The sequence below is a fragment of the Chamaea fasciata genome, unplaced genomic scaffold (genome assembly GCF_029207755.1).
Source record: "Chamaea fasciata isolate MVZ Bird 193981 ecotype frontalis unplaced genomic scaffold, bChaFas1.0.hap1 SCAF_7, whole genome shotgun sequence".
Lineage (NCBI taxonomy): Eukaryota > Metazoa > Chordata > Aves > Passeriformes > Sylviidae > Chamaea > Chamaea fasciata.
The window spans coordinates 29,969,968-29,992,260 of NW_027094092.1; the positions used below are offsets into that span (position 1 = coordinate 29,969,968).

At 42.5% G+C, this 22,293-nt stretch overlaps 1 protein-coding gene across 1 annotated transcript; it reads left to right on the forward strand.

Moving 5' to 3' along the window:
* Positions 1 to 1,120: 1,120 nt before the first annotated feature.
* ARG2 (arginase 2) lies at positions 1,121 to 22,246 on the forward strand. The gene is made up of 8 exons (XM_066188264.1): positions 1,121 to 1,273; positions 1,393 to 1,465; positions 14,779 to 14,956; positions 15,756 to 15,915; positions 19,326 to 19,420; positions 19,537 to 19,641; positions 20,897 to 21,033; positions 21,915 to 22,246. Exons 1-8 carry the CDS (start codon positions 1,157 to 1,159, stop codon positions 22,118 to 22,120), a joined length of 1,071 nt encoding a protein of 356 aa, XP_066044361.1. The 5' UTR covers positions 1,121 to 1,156; the 3' UTR covers positions 22,121 to 22,246.
* Positions 22,247 to 22,293: the final 47 nt, after the last annotated feature.

Below are 22,293 nucleotides of genomic sequence, written 5' to 3' on the forward strand. Positions count from 1 at the left end.
GAAATGGAGAAGAAAATATTTAAGTTCAAAAGAGGGTGAAAGAAATTCATCGATGAAGTGACAGTGGAAAAAAACCCAATAAATTGGAAACAGGCTTTAAAAGAGGGAAGAAAGGTTTGAAATGGCAGGTGAAAAGGATTGAAGTAAGTAAGCAGGAATTATGACAGCTGGTATGACAGCTTCAGAGGAGGGGACAGGGAGAAGGGGAGAGAAAAATCAGAGTAGGGGTTAGAAAAGGTAAAAGCACTGTGAACAGCAAGGTCAGTAACAGGATAGAAAAGAAACCTGAGCTCCTGGATGAGTGGTAACGATAATTCACATTAACAACAAGACATGGGGAGTTACTGAGATACAGAGACAGGAGGAGAACTTGAAAATCGTAAGAGGAAAAAGCAAAAGTATGCTTGGACTTTTATGTGTGTCACTGGCAAGTCCCTGTTTAACCATGTTCGTGCCCTGTCATCTCATGAACTGTCGGCCTTTCTTTCAAGCTTGTACATAAAGACTGCACATTTGACAGTGGAAGTCCTGTTGCCTTGTCACAGCGGGGAAAGGTGGGGGACTTTCACTCGTTTTTAAATAATCTGTTAATCATCCCTCAAATGTGCCTCGAATAGGAAAGCTGGAGACCTGAGAATCGTCTCAGGCCGCGATGCTCCGAGATCAACATTCGAGGCAGGCGCTGGAGAGGTGGCTCTTCAATGCTTTATCAAGGTCTCCAGGTGACGAGCGTCGCCCGTTTTTCTTCATTGAAGCCACGGAGCAGCGTTCCTGCACGGAGGCTCTCGGAGCTCAGTGTAGCCAGACAGGGAACCCGGCTGAGGTGCCGCTTGTTCTCCGAGCCGCCTCCGGCCTGCGAGGGGTGCGGAGGGAGGCCGTGAAGGGGCGGCGGCCCCGGGGGGGCCCGGCAGCGCTGCCCGCACCGGCTGCGGGGCGCGGCGACCGCAGTGGAAAAACCCCGGGCGGGCGTGAGGGGAGCGGGGCGGGGCCGCGCGCGGGGGGGCGGGACACACCTCCGTGCGCGCGCGCTGCCGTTGGCCGGGCGGCACGGGGGCGGGAGGGGCGGGGCCGCGGCGCGCGGGGGGCGGCGCGCGGGGGGCGGCGCGGAGCGCTAAAGAGAGCGGGGCGCGGGGGCGCGCGGCAGCATCGCCCCGCCATGGCCCTGCGAGGGCCGCTCGCCCGCCTGCTCCGCGCGCGGCCCGACGCCGCGCGCCAGCTCCACCGGCGGGCGCACTCCGTGGCGCTGGTGGGAGCCCCGCTCTCCAGGGGCCAGGTGGGCATCGCGGGGGGCGCCGGGCGCCGCGGTCACCCGGCTCCCCCTCCCCGGCGGGGCTCGCGTACCTGGCTGCGGGCAGCGCTGTCTGACGCGTTCCCCCTCTCTTTGTCTCGCAGAAACGGCGGGGAGTGGACCACGGCCCCGCTACACTCCGCGCCGCGGGGCTGGTGGAGCGGCTGGCCGGGCTCGGTGAGCACAGCGCGGCGGGCGGGGCGGGGGTGGCGGCGGCGCGGGCTGCCCGCATCTCCCCCTCCCCTCTGGGGGCAGCGTGACTCAGCCGCTCGCTGCGGGCGGGGGGAGACGGGTCCTGCCTCTAGTGACTCACGGAACGCACCGTGCCCCGGCGATGCCCGCAGCCTTGCGGCGGTGTCGGCAGGGAGAGGCTTGTCGCATTCCGCACCGGGAGGAGCCGCAGCGGGCCCTGCGGGGGTCCCCGGAACAAAGAGCGGCCGGCGGTCCCGGCTCCCTGGCCGCGATGCGCTCCGGCCGCCCAGAGCAGCGGGACGCCCCGCCAGCCGCCCGCGCTGGCACAATGGAGCGTGTGCTGTTCCCGTGCTGACTCCGGGAGAGCCGGGGGAGCGAGGGGCCGCTTGAATCGCTGGTGCGCTCAGGGCATCCAGACAAGTAACTGAGGTCCTCGGGTTATCACATAGTATGGGCTTTGCCGATTTTTTTTCCCTTCCCTGTTCGTTGCCAATTTATTCCTAAAAGATTCGTATGCTTCTGGGTGATGAAATACAGAATTTTCTGGGGAAGTTCTCAGTTTTATGCGTGAGCTCTTGTCTGAAGTCTTTGAAAACGCTTTCAAATACCACCTTGTGAATGGGCTGTTTCTGGTCTTTTTGTGCAAGCAAACCCATGCATTTAATTGTGATTCAGCTTCTCACATCTATTACTTCTGCAAGCTGAGACCCGCAGAAAGCTGTGCCACAGTTACTAGAAACAGAACCCGAGGGATAGAAACTCGTGAAGCTGAACTGTGTCTTGGAGAATTTTTACTCTAAAAAGTGTTTCTGAAAACGGTGTGATGGGGATGGACCACAGGAAGAACCAGTATCTGCTCCCTGGGTGGTTAGTATCAGTGGAGTTTAGATGCATACAGAGATAATTACCCAATAACCCTCTAGCAGTTTTATTCTTAATTGAAGAACTCTTCAAAACAGAAGCAATTGTTCTGTGCAAGCCCTCTAGGCTTATCCTACACATCTGATGATTCACAAGCTGAAAAGTCCCTGTTGGCAGCCAAATGAGTAGATATTCTTTTCCTCTCTTGTTTTGTTCAAAGTACAGACACTTGCCATCCTTGGCAATACTTGAATTCTAGTGAACATGAGCTGTAATCTCAGCAAATGTGGAAGAGGGCAAAAGAGGTTCTTTGTACTGGAATAGTTACTGAACCTAAAGTTTATTTGAAACAAACAAATTGCTAGGTTTGAAAGGAGGGTGCTTGTCTAAATAAGACTGTAGGCAGCAAATTATTTTGTATCAATAACAGGATTTTATACTGGAAGGTTCTCTTTCAAGTGGTTCAGAGCTAATGTTTCCACTTTGTAAGAATTCTTTGAGGAAAACCCCAAACCCACAAAACCCAACAAAATTATAAACTAGAAGAAGCCCTCTCATTTGCCTGACACAAGCTCACTTCAATAGGAGCTTGTAGAAGGTAGAAAGGGAAATTCGATTGTAGGGAGACAGATGGAGATTGTGCTGAAGGCAGTCTCACCCTTCATATATTGCTGTTATGTTAATTACCAAGGAATGGGAACAGCCTTGCCCTCTCAGCTATGGGTGTGATAAAGAGTGAGTATGCTGGGAGGGAGTCAGTTGGAGTCTGCTGGCCGTGCTGTGAGGAGAAAGGGACAGGAGGTTGTGCAAGGGACAGAAAGGGTCAGATGTCTTATGAGGGACAGAAAGGGTTAGGTGACCGTGCTGGGGATAGGAAAGAGAGCTGGAATTGTAGAAGGAAGAGGGAAGACTTCCGATAAAGAGCTGGAGCTCTGTGGAGCTGCCCTTGGAGGATACAGAGAAAAGGTATGAAAGACTTTTAGATAACAAAGTGCTGATGCTTGAAGCCTTCTGAAGATTTATTGAAGCGCTCTGAGTGTCGTGGCCATCCTGACAACCACATTCAAGCCCTTTCTGGATTCCAATACCAAAATGTTACGGGGATAGAATGAAGCAAGCTAAACTAAATTAAAAAAAAATACTTTTACTGCTCAGTTTCTTATAGGTTGTTTTCTCATTAATCAGTTATGCAGGTGGAGATATTTTCTTGCTGTTCCCTTGCCATTTTTGGAGGCTCTGGGATTTCTTCCTTCAGCAGTTGTAGTTTCCTATTGCTGGCAAGTTCTTCCACTGGTGGGGTTGGTTTGTTTTTTAAAGTTGTGTTGCTGTCTATTGCTGCTTAAATCTCTGCAGCCCTTTTAAGAGCAGGTTCTGCTGTGGGGGCCCATCCTGAAATGATGACAGTCACCAGCATGCACAGAGGAGTGGTTTACAGTGCAAAGACAAGTTGCTTGAGGGGAGGGAGGTAGCTGGAGGATAGTGCCATGCAGCCTGTTGTACTGTACACATTTGTTGTTCATGGAAACTTAACAAATGATTGTTTTTATGTGTGGGCTGCTTATTTTTCTTCCCTGGGATGCTAGGATAGCTTTGGCTGCAGTACTTTTGTAATAGTGCCATTAGAGTCCTGTGGTATGCTGAACTGGCAGTAAAACATAAGCTGCTTTCTTTGTCTTTCTAGCACTATGAATTTTCTGCTCATGCTTTTAAGAAGGCCACAGTATGAATGGAGCCACAGTATTACTCTAATTATTAACTTGGATAGTCTATTTATCTGTTTTATTATAAGAGTTAATAATTTTCATGGATTCTTGATTGTTTTCCAGGAACAGGCAAATTATACTGCAGCAGACCAGGTTTCTCCTTTAAAAAGAAATAACATTTGTCTAAGATACAGGGCTTCTTCATCTGTACTTTCTAGTTCTGAAGCATTTGTGGCCACAGTGTCTGTGTATGTGGGTGCATATGCATAGTGTTTGTTACATGCCTCCATTCCCTGCTTGGATATGAAAGAATGCTATAAACTTGAGTTTCCTTGTGATTACAAGTTTGAAACCATGTATGAAATGTGGAATGATGTTTGCCAGTACAAGAGTGAGGCTGGATTTTGAACAGTAACTCTGAAAATTTCCCTTACTGTCTTTCAAGTGGGAGAGATTTCTGGTGATCAGACTCTTCTGCTTGCCTGAAATTTTAAGGTTTATTTATTTAAAGTTTTGATTGATTAATTTTCCATTCGTAATTCAAGTTCAACTCGACCTGTATAAAATGAAGGTGCTCTGAAGGGTCCTCTAAAAGGTAGCATTTTGGTAGTAAGATGCATATACTGTTTGTTTGTTACTTTGAATATGAAGCAGCCACATGGCTCTTCACATGTTTTTTTTGCCTTATTTAATGACTTCTGTTGATAGTGCTCCAGCCGTATCAGGGTGAGAACACTAAACTTTTGTTTCCACTTTTTGCGTTGTTTTGCACCTTGCTTTCACTGGCTGGTCTATTTGAAGCGGGAGGATTTTATTGTTCCTTTGACCCTCTCCTGCTTTGTGTTCTTTCATAGTCCTGTTGCAGTGTTGTGAGCTGCTATTCCAATTACTATTTTTATGGGGGGGATCCCTCCCTTGAAAGATTCTGTCACCATACCTACATGGTACAGTAACTTCTTGGCTGCCTCAAGTATTGACTGCCTGTGAGCTGCTTGTTTATGCATAGGCTGAAATCCGAGAAGGGAGCACAGAGGCAGATGTTGTTTCTAGTCTGTACCAAACTATCAGAGATTCTGAGCCAGCAATTTGACTTTTTATCCCCTTGTTAGAAGCAGAGAGCACTGTTGCCTGTTGGTAGTAGCTCAAGGTGTACTCAGGAAGAGTTACTGTAGCAGGAGTCCATCTCCCAAGGCAAAAGCAGTGGATGTACAAGTCTAGTAGGAGTAAATTAAAATATAACTTACTCTGCCTTTGGTGATTTTTATTTGCTGTGGTGATGTTTGCCTTTTGGCTTTGCTTCTTCTCCTAAGGGAAACTAAAATATTATCACCTTAAAGGGCATCTTGCCGAAGAAGTAGAAGTGCTGTGTGAAAACAGAGACCCACAACTCCTTGGCATAGGGGAGAAGAGGGTGCAAAGCACATGGGGCTGTGTATTGCCCTAACAGTAAACAGAAATGGGTGCAATATGTGGAGGTTTTTGGACTTTTGTAGGCTAGGAGTGGGGAAGATAGGTAGCAGGTGCATAAGCTACTGAAGGTGCAAAGTATGAAGTTTTTTAAAGTGAGAGTTTCTTGGGCCTCTCCTGTTTGCTGCACAGAGAATTTGGTCAAACTTCAATTCAGAGTTTTGTCTAGTTCTCTTACCTGAGGAGGGAAAGGCCTTAGTCAGTTTTATACTTAATAGATAGCTGCTGTGTTTTACTGTAGCCTTTGAGGTGACTTAGAGCACCTGTGCTGCTGCTGACATGGAAACAACTTTTGTGTAAGATTTCTTCCCAAGTATTCATTCTTATATGTTGACTGTTGTTGATTGTTGAATTAATTTTTTATTTGGTCTTTGTTTAGAACTGCATGCAGCTGGGTTGCTGGGCTTAGTCAGGCTTGGATTTGGGTTAGTGTAGAATTAATCAGCAAAGTTTGGATCCGAGTTGCTGGCTTGACGAGTTGGTGAACTGCAGAAACGTGTGGCTTACACAGAGTGGAACTATGCTTGTCGGAGAGAATGAGCATCCTATTGCCATTCTTCTGTTTGACTGGAAGAAAGTTCTTCAGTAATAGGTTTTGTGAGGTTGGTATAGTGACTCAGAAAGGAGTAACCTCCTCTAAATGATGAGTGGAGCTGGTAATCCCCGTGTCTCTGGAGTTACACTACTGCTTTGCCCAAAACCATTGGACTCCTATTGACATCTGCTGCCAGAAATAGCAATTCAACTTTGCTTCTTCACCAAGATAGCTCATATGGTTAGTATCAGTCTTAATAAATCATGAGGCAGCTGCTTCTACGTATCTCCTCTTTGTCCACCTAAATGTTCTTCAGTAAAGAGTTTAGAAGGAAGATAAACAGTTTTTAAATCATGCACCAATTATGCATAAATAAGTATAGGTGCTGGGATTCAGCAGATTTGGACTGACAAGAGTTACAGCTGCATTGTTGGGAAAATAATGTTCACCAGTCCATCCAGTAAATGTGTTTAAAGAGTTGCCTGTATCCCTGAAGAATCTGATAAACTGTACTATTCTGCTTGCCCTGTATTTGAACTAAGATTGAATTTACGTGTTAGAAACAAGATCTGTCAGGAATGGATTCTTGGATTAGATTCTAGCTTTGTTTTGCACTAGCTTTTACCTCAGTTGTTTCTCTTCAACTCTCAGTATTTTAAACTTGTAAAGACATTAGTAGAGCCAATCAAATGTCTCTAATCTCTAGAATTCCAATAAAGGCTAAATTTGTTGTATAGCTAACATCAAGATCGGGCTTTTTTGAGTTATGTTTTCTGCTGATGATGAAGTGGGAGACAGGAAAAATTCCAAATAACTGCTGGCATTTAAGCAGCATATTGTTTAGTTAGATCTCTGCATTGTTGAGGTAAGAAATGCTACTGTTCGTGTCTTTATATCTGATCACATCTGGTACTAGTGCTGTCAAACTTCAGTATTCTTTTGCTAGGAACATTCTCAGGAACAAAAATTAGTTTGGATATAGCATAAAGAGGTCAGACTCACAGCTAATTCTTCTTCCCTACAAAGGAGAAATAGGAATGCTTTTTTTTTTTATCCAGGAACACCCTCTTCCCGTCCTTTTCTCCTGAAACAGAATGGGTAAATGGCAGTCTTGTTCTCTTTCCTTTCCCTTAGACACAAGCATGCCCAAACACTTCTGTTTAATAATATCAGTACAACATACTTGTGTAGTACTGCAACTTATTTCTGGAACTAGACTTAATTACCTCTTTTTATTTATACAGAGATAAAGATCCACGAGACTCTGCTCTTCTTGTTTACCTCTCAAATGTGGATTAGCCATGATTGGTTATCTTCAAAGACCAGTGGTTTGTCAAAAATCAAAGCACAGCCAAAGGGGCCGATTTTAACTGGCATTTGCAAAGAGTCTTTGAAATGATGTCAGTTGTCAGAATGCATCAAGGGCAGGTGCTGCTCTACTCAGTGAGGAACTGGCTCTGATGACCTGGCAAGCAGAAGGAGCCCTGCTGGGGTTTTGGAGGGGAGCTGTTTTGAGGAGGCCTCCACTGAGGCTGTTTTTAGGTTGATTTCTTCCCAACAGACTTCATTGGCTGTCTTGCCTTGAGCAGGGGAGGCTAAGCTCCCCTGGGGGAGTGTGCTCTGATGTGCAGAGCAGTTTTTATCCTTTTGAATGCTGTACCTTTGATATTTGCATGATTACAAGTAGTCTTGGGAGTCAGGAGAAAAATGCCAACACTGAAAATACAGAGTCAGAGCAGTCCTTGTTCTCAGTTGGTTCTGATATTCTGTTCCCTTCCCCATGCTGGAGTACACAATCTGCTTTGGAATGAAAAGCTTTGTGTCAGCCATCGATTTGATGTTTGTTTTTCCCTCTCCCATTTGGCTGGTGCATAGTCGGGGTTGCACTCTATGAAATTGGCTTTAAAAGAATCTTTGCAAATTTGGGGTGAATGTCACTTGGTGCCTTGACTGTAATTGTTCTGTGTGTCGGTTTAGTTTAGATAACTTTGAAAAATAAAGCTATGCTGATGAAGATCAGGAAAACACGAATTGATTATTTCTTCCTAATCTTTACATAAAGGGAGACTAGAGTCAAGGACCAATGAAAAGAGCTTTTGGGGGTTTTGTCTTTTTTGGATTTATAGTGATACCCTTCATCCTAGATACTTTCTTATTCTAAATCCAGTTTTAATACATGACATACCTGAATTTCTGCACCTGTGTAATTCTCTCTGGATTGGAGTACTTTTAGATCATATTCTGGTTTAATTTTTTTTTACTTTTAATTCTGTTGAAGGAGTGGAGTTACTAGGGGGAGGCACAAAGGGAGATGACAGTGGGAAAATTAGGTAATAAGTTGTGTTTTTGATCTGCTTTACAGTACACATGATCTATTACTGCTTTCTCATTTGAAACATGAAAAAACTTGAAACATGAAATTCTGTGTCTCCTTGTGGGTTCACAAGACCAAGATACTTATGGCAAGGTGTATGCTTATGTGAATATGGTATGGAGGACTGTTTTGGATGAAAGGTGGAAATTTCTGTTGAAACATCACTTGCTGAAAAGCAGGGAACGAAGCACTGAAGTTAAATACAGAAAAAACCAATAAAAAACCCCACAAACCAATAACCCACCAGATTTTTCATTTGTATATGATGAAGTAAAGTGGTCAGATGTTAGTTTCTCCCAGCTGGTTAAGAGGGAGGAAGAGAATTTCAGTAATGTCCAATATATTCTGCTCTCCCTTCCTCTCAATTGTTACTTGCCTGTGTTAACTAGTGTAATAACTGCTTACTTCTGTAACAGTCTAAAGCACAATGTGCTTGTTGAGGAAAGCTCTTTTGGCATTATGATCCTCATAGCTGTAAGTGCCCCATTGTGTTCTTATCAGGAACTGTGTCTGGGTTAAGCTTATTTGAAGTGAATTAGAATGTGTGCAGGGTTTGTTGGTGTTGGACGCAATAGCTACACCCTTGTCTCTGATGCAAGCTACAGTGCAAATGTTTCCCAACACCTCAGACTGACGTTTTTGAAGACCTCCAAAGGTCAAGTGCACTGAATTTCATAAGAGAATAAAGTTATAAGCAGCTTTCAAAGGGAAATGAGGTGACTGCTCCATTTGGGGTTGGAAAAAGTATTTTTTGGCTCACTTTATGCAAGGGTTGTCTTGACTACAGAGTTGGGGGAGCAGTTGGAATTGGGTTTGCTTGTTGCTTGTGTAAGAGATGAAGCTTTTAAAATATGTACAGCTACAGAAACTTTATCTTATATCCTTCCAAAATTTCAAATAAAAGGATGGGAATTTCTCAGACAAGAACTTGCCTTTTAGGAAGTGAAATTTTAGAGCTGACAGGTATCTATTGAGCCATCAACTATGTATCCAGTAGATTTCTTCCAACAGATACCTATTCAGTTTAAAGAGAAGTAGATGATGTGAAATTAACTTCCTAGCAAAGGGATTATGATTAAATTAGGCTGCTGAAGTCTGTCTTGCAGTGGGAACCCTGCTAGCCTAATTTCCTGTTCATGTAAAATGAAAGTATGCATTTTGTGTACTTGTAACACACACCCACACACACACACATCCTGGATAATTCTGGAGGGTTAAAACTGCCTTTAAAAAAAAGCTTCAAAATGCACTGGTCATAATGAACTGAATCATTTGTTTGCTGTTGTGTAACATTTTCACAGTGTCTCTGAGAAAGGATTACAGAGTCCCCACCCTAAGCCAATGGGTTTGTACTGAAAAGAAGGATGTTAACTTGGTTTCATTCATGGGAAGTAGTTCGCCTATAAAAGTTATTTGTAATAGTCATTGCATCCCAGAAAGCCTTTCTGTGTTTGTGGTGATTTAGTAAATGGTGCTATAATCTGAGAAAACAAGTTTGCAGGAGTGATGCATTCATGTGTGCAGCTTTATATAACATAGTATGAAAGAAGGTTTAGTAACTGTGGGCTTTCCAGATTCCTCTGACAGTAGTTCACCCAGAAGAGGATTGACTTTTCCCATTCATTTAGGTTTGGTTTTGGTTTTTTTTTTTTGATGTCCAGTTCACAAATACCCAGTGTAAACCGGCAGTGTTTGGAGATCAGTTCTTGTGCTTTTGTTCCAATTCCCATTTGCTGCCCTGCAGAGCTGTTGTATTTATTATGTGAATGTGCTATGGGGCGATGTCAGCAAACAGCCTGGGTTTGGAAAGCTGAATCTCATACTATCAGTTTGCTGCTTCTGTTGCAATTTCCCAGTAGAGGAGGATGAGGGAGTAGGCTTTCCCTGCTGCTGTCTAGATGTTTTCCAATTAAATGCCACCTGACATGAGCTGCCTTTTTTTTACAGAAGAAAATTCTCTCTGTGCAGGGAAATTGCTGTAGTGACTGCTGGCTACTGTATGTATTTTGCTTTTGATATGAAGTGAACTTCAGACTTGTCATACAGCTTGCTAAAAGACACCTTGTGTCCCAGTTACAAGCATCACTGAGTTGAGCATGAGTGATACATTAATAGCTTATTTGCAAAGGCATGCAGAGAGCTGGTGGTGGTGTGGTTTGGGTTTTTTTTGCTTTTGGGAGGAGTGATTTTTTTGTTTTGTTTTGTGTGTTTTTTGGTTTGTGGGTTTGTTTATTTTCTGGGTTTTTTCGGTTTTTTTTTTGTATTTAAGTCTAAGGTTCCTAGGTAGGAAAAATGAGGATTTGTTCTACCTAATACAAGGAAGGTTCTGGCCATGCAGGCTGGATAAATGACAGTCTCCATCCACTGGTCTGTAGATTGAATGCCTGCGTGATCTTTCCCTGACCTGTTCTGGTCAATAGAAGTTAACCAGGGAATGAAATGCTGTGCTAACTATGTCAAGTTATTTTATTAATTTTTTGGCTGAAATGTGCCCCCAGGCACCTCTGTTAATGACAGAGGGGGGGCACTGAGCCATGAGGATTGCACTCCCAAGGTGTGGATGCTGCCTTTCCCTGCTGGCCGTTCCTTCTGACAGGACTGTTGTGCATATGCACGTGTTGGTTATGTAACTATCCTGTGTGTTTGTGCTCAGATTGTCACCTTTATCTCCCTTCTATCTCTTTCAACCTTCTGTAACAGAAATAGATTATTCAGGCCTGCTTTTTTGTTTTCCTCACTTCTGAAAGGGATTTCTGCTTGAGCCAGAGTGTCGGTGGTGCTGACCTGTATTTGGTTGTTATAAATTTCCTGCACGGTTGATAATTGACTAATGAATCAAACATAGTATATTTTTCATTTCAAAGTCATTTCTGTTAGTGGTTGAAAGTGTGAAAAAAAGACTTTTGATCACAATTTCATATTCTTTAGTTACCAGCAAAATGTCTGTGCTGTTTACTCCTCAGGTAGTGTATGGTATGTTTCAATTTAGAAGAACTTTAATCCTGGCTAGACCTGATCTGCTTTACTGACAAGTGGTGTGGGTGCTGTGCTTTCTAATGAATGTAAGGAAGTGGCTTTACTATCTGCCCATAGCTTTTTCTACCTTTCAGAACTTGAATCTACTGCCTTGTAAAAGACCCCATATATTTTTCATGTTAACTTTTGATGCTGATTTAAAAAGCTGTTTTGTTTATAAGTATTAGCATCTATATAAAATAATGTATTACTATCTATATAAAATAAAGTGTCCCAGCTATTAAAGAAAGTGGATGTTGCTTGGTGAGGTAGTTTTAACATCTTTCACTAATGGCTATATAACAGCAAAATCCCCCAGATTGCACAGCAGTACAGCATGTCTATCCATTGAGCAATTTCTGTGCACAAATAATGTGCTTTGATTTAAGAAATAAACTTAAGTCTATGTGCAAGCAGGCAGATGAAATGGAAAACAATTTAGATCTTTAAGTTTTAGACTAATGCTGAGATTCTAAAGAGAAGCTATGTCAAATTATTAAAGTAGTTACTGATTTTTTAAACTGTTTTTGGTTTTTTTTTTGTTCAGTACCATTAGGACAAATGTGCATGTTGATTTAATCTCCAGTATCTGGTCATTTGAAAAACTGTGTGTACATGTGCACATACACTTCCCACACTTCGGGATTCATGGCATATCTAAGTACCATGAATTTCCTTCTCTGTGCTGTATCTATTCACTAAGCTTTCCCTTTGCCCTAAGGTCATTTAATCTCGATTTTCAAAACACTAGGCACCATTAAAAGAAATAGTAGTAAGAGAAGATACTAATGTTTGAGTATTGGATTAGTGTGTACTTCTGAGATAAACTGTATCTTACTCAGATAGCCTTTGGATAGCTGGCTGAAAACATTCCTTATCACCCTGGGAAACCTGAGCTGTCCTCTGCAGGCACATAAAAACAGTGGGCCTAGAGAGAAGGGATGCACAAAGCTGAGAAAAACTGCTACAAGGTTCATAAACCCTATCTGAACTTCAGAAGATGGTAACAAAAACTGAAGGCCTCTATTGTCTTTAACAGGCATTAGACTTTTCTATGAAAATTAATTGGAATTATGAGTACCATGTGTTCAAAAAGTGGATAAGATTGCAGAATTCTGGACCGCAAAAGTGTTAAACTATATCAACCTGATGTGATCCTAAGAAACAAATGGGGTTTTTTATTCAGAAGCTGAACCAAGTCTTCTTGCTCTACAGTGGGAACTTGGAGGTGGCAGGGTAAAGCAGAAATTACTAAACACTTCCTATTTCTCTAAATACACTTGCTTGAATCTGCGTGTGCAGCCTGCCTTGAGCATAACCTGGAGAATTTTAACTGTTTCCTTCAAGTGCAGGGAATGATGGCATGGTTGGATCTTCATTTTATACTGGTCTGAAGGTGGAGCTTTGTGATACAATTAAACAAATTGGTTTTCGTCCTTTAATGGGTAAAAATACTGCAATGTGCTTGTATGTCCTGTAGGAGATAATAAAATGTAAACTGTAGTCCTTTCTTCCATTACAATGTGTAATGTAATGCAATGTGTAACTCACCGCACGTGGCTCCCAACTGCAGATTTATTTCACACAGATGTCAGAGGTATTAGATCAAAGGCATTATTCCCTTGTACAAGAGTATCTCCAAAAGGTCTTGATGCTCATTGAAGTCTTACTTCCAAAACTTGTCTCCCAGGCATGCTCAAGTACATCCATCAGACTTTAAAATACTGAAATGTGTAGCAGTGTGCATATGTGGGAGAAGTAGCCTTGCAGAATGACAAAAAAAACCCCCCAACTTTTAACATTTACTGAACATCTTGCAACTCACAACTTTTTCTGCTTCTGCACAGCACCAAAATAAACAAAGGGTAGAAAATGTAATGGTCACAGAGATAAGATAGCACATTCAAATCTGAATAAAATGGGCTCAAAATTCCAGAGTTTCATCCTGTTGCTTAATTAGGTATTGTCTATGGGAGGAAAAAAAAGCAGTTGGGTACCTTCTGAAAAGCAGGGAGGGAGTGTTATGTCATGGTCCTGCTTACTGCTTTAAGTCACTGCAGAGAATGTGTTTTCTCAGAGTTGCTAAGACTTCAGTCCTTTGTCAAGCAGCTGTGCTCAGCTGACACGTTCATTTGCAAATACCCCAACATCTGCCTACCTGTGTCCCTGCTAGAAAATGTATGCTTGCCTGTTTCCCAGCACCATATCTGCACAAGTGACTCAATAACTGCTTCATTCATTTCACCAGTCTAAACCCTTTTTAAAATATAAAGAAGTCATGTATTTCTCAACTATGCTTTTATGCGATATCCACCAAGCAAATTCACAGAGCCAGTTTCTTAGACATTAGACTAATAGCTTACAGGAAGTTAAGCAGGAACCCAGAGCCCCAAGTAGGCTGTTTCTTCATGTTGACTTGCCTTAAATTTTTTAAATTGCCCCATTAAGCACATGATGGCTTAAGGTAAAGTGTCGAGCTCTGGCCTGGATGCTTTGAACTGCAAACAGACTAGTGATTCTGAGGAGCAAAGGGGACAGGCATGACTGGTACTCAGGGTGGTCTTATTAAGCCACTGTTGGTGCAGCTGTAAATACCTTGGGGCCTTCCCTGCCCTCATCAGAGCTTGCAGTGAGAGTTCTGTCTCAAACTGAGAGTCTCTGAGAGGAAAGGCTGAGTTTTACACCCAGAATGTTCTCTGGTTCAACAGCCAGTCAGGCTGGAACTGGCAGTGAAAGGATCTCAAAAAGTTTTGGGATCAAAGTCCCAGAATTAAAATGCCTTCTAGAATATCTTGTGTTGAGAAAATGGACAGGTTCTCCTAACAAAGCACAAGTGAATCCTCCATGGAGTTGCCTGGAAGTACTGTAACAAAATTATATTATTTGTTACTTGGCACTTCTGTGCCTGGATTTTTGGGGGCCTTGAAAATGTAAAATAACTGTACTATAGTTAGTGAAATGTGTAGTCCTTGGCATCTTTGAGCAATTGTGCTTATTTGAGGCTGTATATGATCTGTCTAAGTGGGAAGGAAGATGGCAATGCAGACTATAATTTTTCATGATAGACTTTATCATGAAATAATAATAAAAAAAATCCAAACTCTTTCTAAGTGACTTTTATGATTGGCATAGTTCATTGCTAACTTAAAGCTAGCTTAAGCTGATAATGTTGTCTTAAACTTCCTAATTTTGTTATGCTGTGACAGTTTGCATCCCAAGCAAATAGTCAAATGGATCCATTCCGTTCCCGTTGTTCCTTTCTTGCTTGCCCAACGGATTATGAGCATTTCCCTGGGACAGTATTTATATAAGTCACTTTCTCCTTTTGTTGCTGTGTTCCCAGGATGCCAAGTGCACGACTTTGGAGATCTGAATTTCACTCAAGTTCCCAACGATGAACTGTACAACAACCTGGTTTTATTCCCGCGGTCAGTGGGCTTGGCCAGCCAGATGCTGGCTGATGCAGTGAGCAGAGCAGTAGCTGCCGGACACAGATGTGTGACTTTAGGAGGTGATCACAGGTGAGCTGACATAAAAACAATTAGTGGTTCATGCTGCAAGTTGACACTTGGAGTGCAAAAATTTAATTTAAAAAAGGGGGACTGGGGGAACAACTTGGGGGTCATTTTTTGGCAGTACCTCAGGGATGGGCTTTTAGGGTGGAACATAGAAGACAGCTACAAAAACCTGACCTTCTCAGACAGTACTGCTTAGTTCCAGACTGGACTGTGATCAGTTGTGTAGACACACAACTGAGGTTTTCCTCTTTGGGGAAGTTTGTGTCATCAGGTTCCTTCAGAGGAACTGCTCAGTTTCTTTATGGGTGAATGTTTAGTGACGTGTCTCTTGCCCATCGTGTCTTAGGATAGGTTTGTAATGCCTACTCACAGACAATTTTGCAATAGATCTTACAACATGAATATTCTTTCGTTTCTTCACTAACCTTTGGTCTGAGAATTGGTTGAAGATGATAGGGCATGTAGGAAGGAATTGTGGGGGAAGGTGTCATGACTTGAATAAAAGAAGGCTAGATTTTCTGGAGTGTTTGGATCTAGAGCAGGTGATGATTAAGTGTGTGGGAAGGGTGACGGCAGAGAGCTCTGGGTTATCTGTCACTATAGCCCTGCAGAGTTACTTGGCCTCCTGGTCAAAGCAGCAGCGTGCCATGCAGTTTGTATGGGATATTCCCTTTATTGTCACAGATATCTAACGTGTGGAAATGTAACGATGTGGCCGACTGAAGCTGAGAGACTGCCCATTGTCCTTGTAGTTGTTCTAAGGGAGAAATGGTGGCTAAAGACTTTGTTGCTGTACTTCCAGCTTGGCGCTTGGTTCTGTCAGTGGCCATGCACAGCAGTGCCCACACCTCGGAGTGATCTGGGTGGATGCACATGCTGATCTCAACACACCTCTCACAACTCAGTCTGGAAGCCTCCACGGACAACCTGTCTCATTTCTCCTGAGGGAGCTTCAAGATAAAGTGAGTACCCTGATTGTAGTTACCCTACATGGCAACTTCAGAGCATTGCACCATTGCTGATGTGAGGTCCTCTCTTACCTGCTGCAAATGTAGATCTTCTCTATCAGACTACAAAGAAGAACACGTATTATTGGGTGTGTTCACATGCACATACCTGCACACATATATACAAGTGCCACAACCACATGTAAACAGAGATACACAAATGAGAAAAAGCTTTTCTTTGTGTTTGCACCCTTGTGGGCTGTGCAGTGAGCTGCACACAGTAGCTGACTGTGGTGCTGCTCCTGTGTCATGAGGGGTTGTTGCTGAGGCTGGGCAGTGGCAGCACTGCTACCAACTGAGCAGGAACCTCCCCCCAGCCCAGCCTGTGAGAGCTGAGCTGAGCTCAACTCCAGGAACAGCTGGTTCCTGCATACCTTGCACGCTGCTTCTGCTTAGTTTGGCTCTTCCATGTTTTGACAACCTTGGGGCCTGACAGGGGCTGTTCCTGTATGATCTCTCCTAACTGGCTGCTCTGGCATTGGCTCCACTGTAAATATTACATATCAGAAGAGCTGTAACTGCTTGCAGTGAGCTTTTAAAGAGAGAGCCTTTTTCTTGGAAAGAGGTCAAATTATCAAAAAGAGCTGTTTCCTGTGGCACATGGAATGTGCATGGCCCATTTTTGCCGCTGTCAAGATGCTGAACAGTAGGTTGACCTAAGGCCTGTGTAGCCTGCCTGGCTTAGCAGTGGGCTGTGTCACCCTGGGACACAGGGACCTGCAGCACCAGTGCAGTGAACAGCTGAGTCCTCTGCAGTAGGAACTTTGATACAACAATCTACTTCTGCTGAAGCTCAGGCTGGAGAGTGAAAGCAGGATCAGCAACTGCATCTTGAGAATGGATGCTGGAGCTGCAGAAAACCTGACTGCTTTATTTCGGCACCCTACATTGCTAGTTATTACTCCTAAATTTCTCAGTTCTCTCTGACAAATCTGGGGTGCTCTGTTGTTAGAAGTATGCCTTTCCAAGCAAGAACAAGCATGTTTAAATCTGAAGATACCACTGCATCAGTTCCTGTTCAGCATGGCAATATTGCAGTCATCTCTTCTGCTTTTTCTCCTGCAAATTCTTTTGAATGATTTCCATCCACAAGTCAATAGAATCGTTTGGTGCTTTTACATACTTTACTCTTTTTAGTCATTCTTGCGTGGTCTCTACAAACGTGTTGGAAATCCCACAGTAATGCAAAGCTAATGGGGCTTTTTGGAACATCCCCTGAACGTGAAAAGGTTAATATAAAAGGTTATTGTATTTCTGCTTTTTTGCCCACAAGTTAAAGGGAGTGATATTTCTTTTTCTTTTTGACAACTGTACCCACTTTCTCAAGGGAGGTAAGAGAAAATTTTGTGCATTTTAGAACACACTTAAGGTGAACAGTTTATGGCTTAATGGCAACAGAACAAAACTAAAGTTCTGTGATAGCTGAGGAAGGATGAGATTTTGGTCTGCTAGGTTCCAGTCCCTGAGCAGCGTGGAAAAGCAGTAATCTTTTACAATTACTGGGGTTTTTTTGACATGCTTAAAGAATACCTGTAAGCTTTCTGGGGTCAGTGGGGGAGCAGGCCTTTCTTGTGAGCAGCAGTAGTGAAGAAAGAGTAAGATTAGGAATATGCCTAATGGCAAGCTATTCAGGCACGGTGCTGGTTGTGGGATCTTGTCACAAGCCCACCTCAACTCCAGCAGTTGGGATGCCTGTGAAGAAGCAGCTCATACAAGGCCTGGCTGTGCAGGTGCACAAACAGTCATGTGCATTCACTCGGGGTTTTTTTTACCTTATTGTGTTTCTGTTTAGAGAGGGAAAAACCAACACAAGTCCTACTGCTACCACGAGGCTTCTACCACAGTAGGAATTTTTAAACAGCTCTTTTGCAGTAGCAGAATGTGCCTTTGACAGTGGATTGTCTGGCTAATGGCCCTCTGACTCTCTGGAGTGAACCATTATGTGTGCAGAAGTCCATATGCTCACCCTCTTACTCTCATCCAGTACAACAGCTGAGTCAATAATGGGACAAAAAAAATTATCATCCTCCTTTCCTGACTTCTTCAGGCCTCCTGGAACTATCCAAACTCACAAATGGCTATTAATACCTTCCCATGAAAATGCCTGCACCTCTGGCTTTACTATCAGCAACTCCTTTTCCATTGTAACAAAGAACCTGTCAAAGGCAGTTAATACATTCAGTTTTATTTATTTACAAACAAAGAGGTGTAATTGAAATTGCAGTATAAAATCTGCTGAATCGTTGATACTGGAGAGTATTGGACAATATTAGCATTACTATACTCAGTTTATGGTGTGGTGATGGGTTTTGTAGCATTCATTTTTGAAACCTGAATTTATTTTTCCTGGTCGTCTCCAATTAATTTATGACCGGAGAAGTTTCAGGTCATTGTCCTAGAGTAGCAAATACTTTTATAATCTGTGCTAATTTAACTCAATGTAATTAAATATAGCTATGGGTGTGTTAACCTTTAAAAACATCCAATATTGTAATTAGAATCTAATTAGTAATTTAGAAGTCTAAGAGGGAAACAAAACCTTCTAGCTGCTTGATAGCTGTGTTGGCTGTAGCCAGTTTCAGAGCTGGGAGAAGGAGAGAAATTTGAGTTAATTTAAATCACTCTTAAAGTTAGTAGGTATTACTAACTGTGAATGGTTTTAGAATTCCAGACCATGACTACTTAATTACCAAAGCTGAAAAATTATGACCTCATTATCTTTCAGTTGCTGTCCTAGACCTACTCTCTTCAATTCTGCATCAAAAGCCAGCATGATATAGCCCACTGGGGAGGCCCAACTTCTTGCCCAGCTTTTTTCCTCTTTTTATTTTTTTTCTTTTTTTTTTTTTCAAACTTCCCACTTTGAATTTATCCATCTTTAATACTGTTTTTGTAAGTTTGCGTGACTTTGGTAGTTCTCCTAAAAAGATACAGGTGGCTTGGTTTTCATTCTTCCACCTAAGCATAATGTACCGGGTGAGTTACAGAGCATCACCATTAAGCGCCCTGCGAAAGTGATCTACATCTGGGTGTCTACTTTAGCATTCCTCCTTACACTCACTGATACAAATTTCCTATTGCTGGTGGGTTTGGACTTTTTAGTCCTCCTCCTCTTCAAACTGGAAAATGCAGAAGAGTTAAAAACTTCAATAACATTTAACTCAGATGAAGTCATATCACTTTACCTGAGTTGAACATAGGAATGAAGGTAAGGACTGATTACATCAGCCAAACCCTCAAGTGCAGAAGTTTCTCTATTTAAAGAAAGGATGCTATAAATCAATACAAAGTTTTCAGGGAAGTATTAAATAGTGTTTTGTTAGGTATGTCATTAAACTGATGTAATAACAAACCTTTACTTGCAGGTACCACAACTTCCTGGCTTTTCCTGGCTAAAGCCCTGCCTTTCAGCATCTGATATCGTGTACATTGGTTTGAGGGATGTGGATCCTGCTGAGTAGTAAGTTGGTTTAGATTAAATGGTTTTTGTAATGGCTGAAATAATGAGCTTGAAATCATATCCTTAAGGACAGCTTAAACCAGTAATGATTGTGTTTTTAAAAATTATTTTCACAGCTATATTTTGAAGAACTTTGACATCCAGTATTTTTCCATGAGGGATATCGATCGCCTTGGAATTCAGAAAGTTATGGAAAGAACCTTTGAACAACTGATGGGCAGGTAACAAACTATTATCTAATTGAAACTACTCTTGTGGAACATCTGTTTTCCTGGAAGTTATTTAAGTGAACGTCACTTGATATAAGGTGGCAGTACAGAACTAGGACAGTGTCCAGTATTTAGGAAAGTCTCAGCTCTGGATCCATTTCACAGTGTTCAGCAGATGGCTGAGACAGGTTACATGACTCACTACAATTGTGGCTCTGTTTTATACTGTTTGGTTCTGTTAAGTAATTCTGCATTTTCTGCAGTTTTACAAGATGTTTGGATGAACTCAGAGTCCAGGATATACATTATACTTTTAAAAATACATACAGCAACTTGACAGTAACTTGAAATGAACTGTTGGCATGGGAGGTGGAAGCATTTGATGGCTTCCTCCTTGGACTGCTCACACATGATGTCCTGATGGTGGCTGCCAGTGCAGCTGGTAAAGTTCACTTTAACCACTCCCTTACTGCAGTTCACTACTGCCACCTTTGTGACCCTTGGTCCAGTTTGGGGAACCAGGCCAGGGAGCAAATCATGCTAGCCTAGGAGCTGGGAGAGGGTCAGTTAGAAAGGGTCGCCTCTCGCACAGGTTAGAACCTGTGCTGCATGCTGCTGTTTTCTAAAGGTGTGCTCACCCTTCCTAAATGCAGCTGTGCCAAGTAAAGCAGATGGCAATCCAGATGCTTCTCCTTACTGAGCATGTGCAGTAAGTTGGAAGCATGCAGTCTACCACTTAAATAATTCATGTGAGTGACAAGCAGTGTCCAATTTATTGAGCTATCATCAGCTGGCAGATGATATAGTAAGTAACTAATGTTTTAGGTCTGAGATTATCCTTTACTACTTCAGCAGTTAGGCTACATGGCAGGGTTTGGAGACAGCCTTTAAGTATTGGCTTGAAAAACGCTCATCTTGATGAACTGTCCGTGAAATCCTTGAGCTCAGTGCTTTCTTCATCCTAGCTGCCATGCACATCAGTGTTCCAGCCTTCACCCTGGCTTTCTGTGCAAAAGGAGAAAAGGCTGGATTGTATCATACACTTAGCTACATCATTCCTCTAAGATGACAAATACCAGTTAAGATGGTTTAAACTAAAGTACTTACCTTCAGCCAAATACTCGCTGAGTAGATGCTTTTTTAATGTATATGAGACGTGGTTCAAAGAGCTTGATGTTACTTTGCTGATTAGCCTGAACAGTAAGAAGTGCACATAGAAAAAGTTTTAAGGCTCTAAGCTTGCCTTTCTTGTTTTATTCTGACTCAGGAGACAGAGACCAATTCACCTGAGTTTTGACATTGATGCTTTTGATCCCTCACTGGCTCCAGCAACGGGGACTCCTGTTCTAGGTGGATTAACTTACAGAGAAGGCATGTACATCACAGAGGAAATACACAACACAGGTAGGAGCTGACCAGCAGTACGGGGCTAAGCAGGGAAAGGACAAACTACCCAGAACTTATACTGGTTATGTTTCTCATGTGTAAATAGATAGTAAGTGTAGTCAAAGCAAAGGTGCCTGCAAAGTCAATTCAGCCTTCAGTAAAAGAAAAAGAAGTCCTGTGGTTGGGCAATTCCCAAGGTGTTGGAAGCAGCTTAACCATCAACAACTCCAGCTTAGCAAAGAACGTAAAATACACAGTATGTTAACAACTACTGTAAAAAATGTGTAATATTGTCCTCTAATCCTAAACACGAGGCAAGATGTGGAAATGGGCATCTGGAATACAAAAATGGGTGCAAACCATCTTAAATAATTTGAAGTTCCATTCTAGGATTCAAGACTAACAAATCAAGCTTTCATAAAATATCCTGGAGTTGACTCAATATATGAGGACTTTTCATCTTATTACCATCATGTTTTTATTTAATATGTTTAAACAATATTATTTGCAGCAAAAGAAGGTTAAAAAAATCCCAAGCAGACAATAGTCTATAATAGATTCATGAATAGGATGGCAAAACCTCTCATTTTTGGACTGGGAGAAAAAAACATTCCTCTCATAAAAGTATTATGGAACATCAAACGTTCTTCCTGAATGCTGAAAGCATAAATGACTGAGGTAGTGATGATGTAAGAAAGAACCAAATTAAAACCACAAATTTGTGTCTGAGAACAATAACCGCATCCTTCACTTGAGAGCCAATCTTACTTGTCTAAGGGGTAGAGTAGGTCACGCACCCAAATATCAGACTTGCTACAATGAATAAAAGGCTGTGAACAAAACCTTGCAGAAGCCTGTACCCTTTGTCAGAGTAACAAAGCTGCAAATCATTTTCACAGGAATGCTTTCAGCTGTAGACATGGTTGAAGTCAATCCACTGCTCGGAGCTTCTCAAGAGGCAGTGAAAGCAACTGCTGGCCTTGCAGTGGATGTGATAGCAACGTGCTTTGGGCAGACAAGGGAAGGAGCACACATCGCTTTTGATGAACTCCCAACACCCAGCTCTCCAGATGAATCTGACAGTCAAGAGCAAGTGCGGATTTAAGAACGCAAAGTGCTGGATATATTGGACATTACAGAGCTCTGCTGAGGCACTTGAGTGGGTAGATTGTCAACACTTGGCAAATACTGTTAACTTCTCAATTTTTAAATAAACTAGCTTTTCCATTGATCAGTGGTTACTTTATTACATACCAAGATTTATTCATTTAGTTAAGT

What these genes read in the sequence shown, in the direction of transcription:
- ARG2 (XM_066188264.1), top strand. Translation starts at nt 1,157, where the DNA reads ATGGCCCTGCGAGGGCCGCTCGCCCGCCTGCTCCGCGCGCGGCCCGAC. An exon ending in TGAGGGAGCTTCAAGATAAA is followed by an intron (nt 15,916 to 19,325) that starts GTGAGTACCCTG and finishes CTTTACTTGCAG; the next exon opens with GTACCACAACTTCCTGGCTT. An exon ending in GATGTGGATCCTGCTGAGTA is followed by an intron (nt 19,421 to 19,536) that starts GTAAGTTGGTTT and finishes TTATTTTCACAG; the next exon opens with CTATATTTTGAAGAACTTTG.